Below are 6452 nucleotides of genomic sequence, written 5' to 3' on the forward strand. Positions count from 1 at the left end.
TGAACATCGTGGCTCGCTTTTCTAAGAAGACTTCTGTCGCGTTACCCCTAGCTGGGTTTGGCCCTGGGAACCTCTTTGGACAGACCGGGCACGTGAAAAAAGGAATCATCTAGAGAGAAGTATGAATAACTTAAATTTCCAACGGGATACCTATTTGAGGGAGCTGCAAAAAAATTATCCTTCTCTACATGAGGTACATAAAGATTTGGATTTGTTCATACTTTCTGGCATAAAATATGGTTAGGTACTGCATTTGATGATAAAGTTGGAGAAGAGGACCCATACTCTTGATTCTTCTCATAATAAGTTAGAGTTCCTGCACAATCAAAATGTTTTCCTGGCCCGTCAATTGAAAGAATATGCTTCTATGAGTCTTGGGGGTGGTTGTAGAGTCATTGGAGAATGTGTTGCAACAAGTGGAGCATTTCTAATATCAACTGGTGGTTTCGAGCAAGCTAATTTGTCTGCGTCAGGTTCTTCTAGATGGTTGGATTGTCTCTATTATTGAATTGGACTTCTGCCTTTGTTCGCCCCCATTTTTTAATGTGTATTTGTAATTGTACTAATTTCATACCATTAGTAAAGCTCTTCCTTGTTTAAAGCATATTCGTTGTGTTTTAAATATAGTTTCCTTTCGTGGTGTTGTGGGTCATTTGTACACATTTAATTTATAAAGGTTTTCTGCCACGATCGTTATTAGATTAAGAATATTAAAATTTAAATAACCTTGAATCGTGCCACTATTTTACTTCTAGGAGAATTGGATTAAGGTGTGTAAGCTTCACCCGTTAGGTGTGAATCTATTCAATACGACAGTGTTTGGGATCAAATGTTGGAGTAGGCATAGGAATTTTGTCCCTTCCATCTCGTCATCGCTGAATAGTTCGATATTAACTAGATTTGTCGGGCTCTTTATCCTGTTCTCCTTTATTTTTATTTTGTTTCTTTCGCATGCTTATGCTTTTTGGTTTTGTATTGTTATCTATTCAACCTTTGTTATCAGCTGGCTAGAACCCAAGGATAGATATGGCTTCTTATTTAACCCTGCAATTTTCATAATTTGTTTCATATAGACAACAGTAAATAATATTTTCTTTAAGCATAAATGACATTAAGTCTTTAGGGAAGCCATGTATGGCTGCTTCATTTAAGAGTGTTATGCATTAAGATGCACGCGTTGTCTTGGTGGAATGTCGAGTTAATACCATGAAACTCTAATTTGAATGTGCTTGCGCGGGGGAACTATTGGTAAATTTTGATGTGTCTATATGTTGAATCAAAACTGGTGAAATATAGGCCCGCCTTTGGGCATTTTATGCTCTCGATTTCACTTGTAAGTATCTCATAATGAACAAGTTAGACGTGGCTATTCCTTAATCATGTTCATATGGATAAGGCATGAGTCTAGTTGATTGAGGTTATGTTTCGAGCCATACATACAGACGAGGGGGAATGAAACTGGATAGATGCGACCATGATTTGAATTGCACTTCATGGCACAGAGGATCATTCCCCATCGAAGCATAGAGGATCCCTGTTTGTTTCCTTGAGTTGCTAACGCGGATTGTGGTAGACGTCTCCATGCTTCACTACTCACATCCTTTGGATTGGTTAGATACAAAGTGGGTGCTCCAGCTACGCGTAAATGCATGTATTTATTTGATAGTGGGTATTTCAATGTTATATTCGGACGCGCAAAGCGTCTTTGATAGCACCCTTGGGGGATTGGATGTTGTAGTCTGATGTGCAAACTATCTCCAATAACTCCCCAAAATTTAGAAGGTGCAAAAGGCTTTATATGGAATCGATTGCTACAGTCGGCCGTACAAAGCCTATCCAACAACATCCCGGAAGCTCGACGGCCGTGAGGCACTATGAGAAATTGATTATTATAATCGGGCATACAAAATGTATTCGACAACACACTTGAATTATGAAGGCCGGGCTACCTCGGTTTTGTCATTACTGTGAGTAATCAAAATGGAACACACAATTCAAAATTCAAGTGACTTCATTTATAACAAAGAACTGAGGAGTTTATATATGTGAGTATATATATGAGCATGATAAATACAATTCTACTAAATATAACCAAGCGGGTATTCCGCCGCTTATTTCTAATGATGGTATTCTATTTGTTCAGTTACGTTAGGGAGTGTGAATGTCTAAACTTTGGAGCTTCCAAATGCGGGAGATCATGTTGATCTCCATAGTTATTCCTGCCCCCTTGGTCCCATTGGAGTGCGTTGTGTATTTTTTGCCCGCTTCAAGATCGACTCACAATACACTCAGCTTTCTAAGAAGGTTATGGTACTTATGTGTTAAGTGCACAGGTGAGGATACGCCGTCCAATGCTGCAGTGATGGGCCTACCTAAATGCAATTATAAAGAATCGTACCCTAGATGGCTAGGAATTTGGTAGTGATTAACGAGTTGTCTTTGTCTTCTCTCACGAATAACATTAACTCTATATAACCCTACAAACGAGTGGTTGTCCCACTATATGGTTGTAAATTTGAGCTTTCATATGATATCAGGTTTCCTAGGTCTAAGTCCCTCCTCTCGAATACTGACGAATAGAGGGAATCACATGAACTTCCTCCGTCTATCAAAATTCGTGAGATGTCGAACCATCCCACAGTTGTTGGGATTACCAAAGGAAACAATTTGTTGGAAATTCCCCCAACCTTTTCAGAGTCCCGAAATCCCAACACGGGTCAATCGGGAATGATGGATGACGAGCTACCTCCACCCTTGTACACGGTCATCATCCTAGTGATATTCCTCTTGATCATTCCTTTGGAAGGGAGATTAACTCGAGTGGCTCCACTTGTGATGGCAGTGATGTATAGTTGTTTGTCCTTGCTAGTTTCTCTCTTTTAACTATTACAGATAACATATTTAACAAAAGTTATGAAGGAGATATAACCACGGTTGAGGGTCCGTGGTAAAGTAGCGTGTGGTTGTAAATGGGATACTTATAACCACGGTTTACTACCTTTGGTAATAAGCTTGAAAGTACGCTACATATCACTATGGTTGTAATAAACAACCATAGTGAAATGATCCGAGGTCATGGGTTCAATACCCAGCAACGCCATTTTGGGCATTTTTTAATCTGAATAACGAGCTTTCATATAACCACGGTTGAAACACCAGACTGTGGGGAAATGATTTGTTTTTTTAATATAATTTTTGAATTTTACAGAATTTCCAAATTTCCAACCTGTATTTTTTTTAATCGTAGATAGAGAAGAAAAAAAACAACACAAACCATTTGTAAACCACACTAATAGTTGGCAACTAAAATGACCCAAAAATTGTATTACATCAAAATCAAAAACTGCATTAAGAACCAAAAATTATATGTTACATCAAAACCAAAATGATACAAAACAACATAAAATTTACATATCAGTACATCAAGTAATATCTACAACATGAGGAACGTGCCTTGTCATTTGGTGTCTTGACTTTAAACACTTATAATTTAAAATAATGATACTTTATAAATAATTTTAGAAATTATAACATACAATAAATGATAAATAAACGATAAAAAATATTTACATTTTAATTTTCTCATATGCTTTATTATCATTATGAATAATATGCACGTCATTTCTATCAAATTCTTCATATGAAGTAGGCACTAGTATTATGTAAGAAGGAGTACAAGGAATAGCAAATCTTAAATCATGATTTTCATCACCGCGAGAAATGTGTTTTCCTGGGAGAATAATTGTCCATCTTTTGTCAGAAGGGTCGTCACATAAAACACTTGTTTTGCTTGAGTAGCTAGCCATGATAATTGGTTTGATAATATAAGTTGTCTCGCCAAGGTCCATCCATGTGAATCCTAACTCATCAATTTGTACAACAATGTTATTGTCAACCCACTTGCATTTAATTATAGGCACCTTAAATAAAGCATAATCAATCTCTCAAATTTCGTCAACGAGCCTCACACAAGTATTTTAGGGGAGATTGATGAAATTTGAAAAATTGATTATGCTTTATTCAAGATGGGGTTATGGTTGAGGTCGATCATGTATAATTATGTGACAAACAAGTATTTTAGGGGAGATATATTATTGAAGTACAAATTTGAGTGGTAGAATCGAATTGACTATATGAATAATGTGTAAAGGTTTTCTTAAGGCTGTTTCCGAATTGGACTTTGGAGGATTTTAGATTTTAGATGGGAGGTTTTTGGAGGATCACATTTATAATTTGATATATTTTTAATATTTTAAAAAACTTAAAATAAAACATTGTGATATTATATACTAATGTATAATGTTTTTTTTTTTTTTAATTTTAAATAAATATCAAATACATTTCAAATTATAGATGTGACCTTCCAAAAGATTTATCTCTATAAAGTAAACTTCCAAACATATTCTAAAGTTTTGTTTGAGAGTTTGGATGGGAGGAGAAGATTTCGTAAAATGAATTTTTTAAAAAATATTTGACATTTTTTGAAAAAATAATTTTGTATACAATAATAAAAGAGTGTTTATTATTTATGTAATTTTAATTTTCATAATACTATAGTCTATAACAACTTAAAAGATATTTGGATAATTTATATAAGCACTCCAAAATCCTTCTTCAAATAAAATTTTGAGTTCCCCAAATTATTGAATTTTTGGCGTTATGAACAAAAATAAACTCTCCAAAATCCTCTCAATCAAAATCTTTCGATTTTTTCAACTTAATTCTTCTTTTTTTTCCAAGCTCTATCATCTCTTCCTCTTCAAAAGGCTTTTAAAGTTTTAATTCGAGATTTTATTTCAATGTTTTTTTGTGATCCAGTTCTTATACCAGTGTGGCTCCCAGTAATGTCTTTCCATCATGCCAACCAGGAAGTTGCAAAAAGCCAAAAACAAAATATCTGTAGACAACACTTTATAGTATCACATGTTAGTATTGGCAGTAATTCACTAAACAATCAAGAAACATCAATCAGCTGTTGTTGGATGCTAATTATAATTTCCTTGAATATATTCAATCTGCAATGATAGGAGATTAACATATTGTACACTAATAATTTATTCAACTAGCATCATATCAAGGTTGTTTCTGTAATTGATGTGACAAAACCACATAACCATTGTTGGAACAAGGTACCATATTTTTTATTGGGCCTATGAACTTTTCATACAAAGAAAACAAGAACAATATAGTTTGAGCAAGAATTTATAATAATTGCATTTTTATCTCTCTGAATTTAGAACTTATATTTCTATAGTTTGCTTTGTACATTTAAAATAAGACTAACTCTTTGGTGCCTTACAATATAACCAAAATTTATAATTCTCTTTCCTCAAAAAATTAGATGGAGTACTGGTTCACTAAAAGAATATGGCTGCAAGATTTTCTTGTAATGGCTGATACTTTCAAGATTTGATTTCTCTGCATTAACGCGATTATCGATTTGAAGTATCGAATCAATATTGAACCACTTCTGTTCCAAAAAATACTTTGAACACTCGATTTAAATCATCAAAGTCGAAGCACGAGATGTCATGTTTTTATCCAATAGTTCAGATCTTGTAACTATGGAAATTTCTGATTCCATCGAATTTTCTAAATCACTCCTTGGGAAAGTCTAACTCTAAAAACATGTTCTTCCCCAGTACAATTATCAACCTTCACAATCCAACGACTTCGAACACTCTTATTCATTCCAGATCCATATTTATGACTAATAGCTTTGTTTTCTCCAAATCTTGTCACCAACAACCCTTCACCAATAGGAAGCAATTGAGTTTTGGATCCACATGTTCTCCAAGACCCTTTACAACCAAAAGCATTGCAACCAACGATAACTACACCCTTTTGCTTATTACCATCACCAATTTGTACTAATTTGACAATCTCTTCATGGTTCACAAGATTACAATCAATTACCACAAAATCAGCTGTGCTTAATACATCTAATTCTTCTGCTCCTTTTCCAATCATGAACTTCACTTTATTAGAATCTGCTCCTAGGAAATTCTTGGATGCAATTAGATCTTGATTATTAGGTACAACGCATATTACATTTCCATTAGTTTGATTAGCAGCAGCAATTAGTGCAAGTGTTGTTGAATCAGCTGCACCAGCACAAGCAACAACCATTAATTGTGCATTGTTTCCAGCTGCTAGTGCTGATATAAATTCGGCAACAGATGGTTCTTTAGCCTTTTCATCCTATCGAAATATAACCAAAAATCAGATCAGAAATTTTTTAAAGAATATAAAAAAATATTAATTGAAGAATCATATCAAGAAATTATACATGAATGCTACTCACCATTTTCAAAGTGCTGAGATAGGCTTTGATGGCATTTTCTGCAGACCAAGAAGCCATTGTTTTGATTTATGTGAATGCTTTTAATTCCTCTGAAAAATTTCTTTAATGCAAACGTTGTATGTCTTGAATATGATGGTGTGGAGGTTAT

At 34.4% G+C, this 6452-nt stretch overlaps 1 protein-coding gene across 1 annotated transcript; it reads right to left on the reverse strand.

Annotated features, from left to right (window-relative positions):
- Positions 1-4699: 4699 nt before the first annotated feature.
- Positions 4700-6452, reverse strand: LOC131621954 (uncharacterized). Its single transcript, XM_058893019.1, has 2 exons — positions 6305-6452; positions 4700-6201 (listed from the first exon to the last, which is right to left on the reverse strand). The coding sequence occupies exons 1-2, from the start codon at positions 6359-6361 to the stop codon at positions 5593-5595; spliced, it is 666 nt and encodes a 221-aa protein (XP_058749002.1). The 5' UTR covers positions 6362-6452; the 3' UTR covers positions 4700-5592.

Source organism: Vicia villosa, unplaced genomic scaffold (genome assembly GCF_029867415.1).
Source record: "Vicia villosa cultivar HV-30 ecotype Madison, WI unplaced genomic scaffold, Vvil1.0 ctg.000015F_1_1_5, whole genome shotgun sequence".
Taxonomy (NCBI): domain Eukaryota; kingdom Viridiplantae; phylum Streptophyta; class Magnoliopsida; order Fabales; family Fabaceae; genus Vicia; species Vicia villosa.

Bases quoted from the DNA above. Each gene is read 5' to 3' on its own strand.
- LOC131621954 (XM_058893019.1), bottom strand. From the start codon at position 6,361: ATGGCTTCTTGGTCTGCAGAAAATGCCATCAAAGCCTATCTCAGCACT. The intron at 6,202-6,304 runs GTGAGTAGCATT...ATATTTCGATAG, and splicing joins ATCTCAGCACTTTGAAAATG to GATGAAAAGGCTAAAGAACC.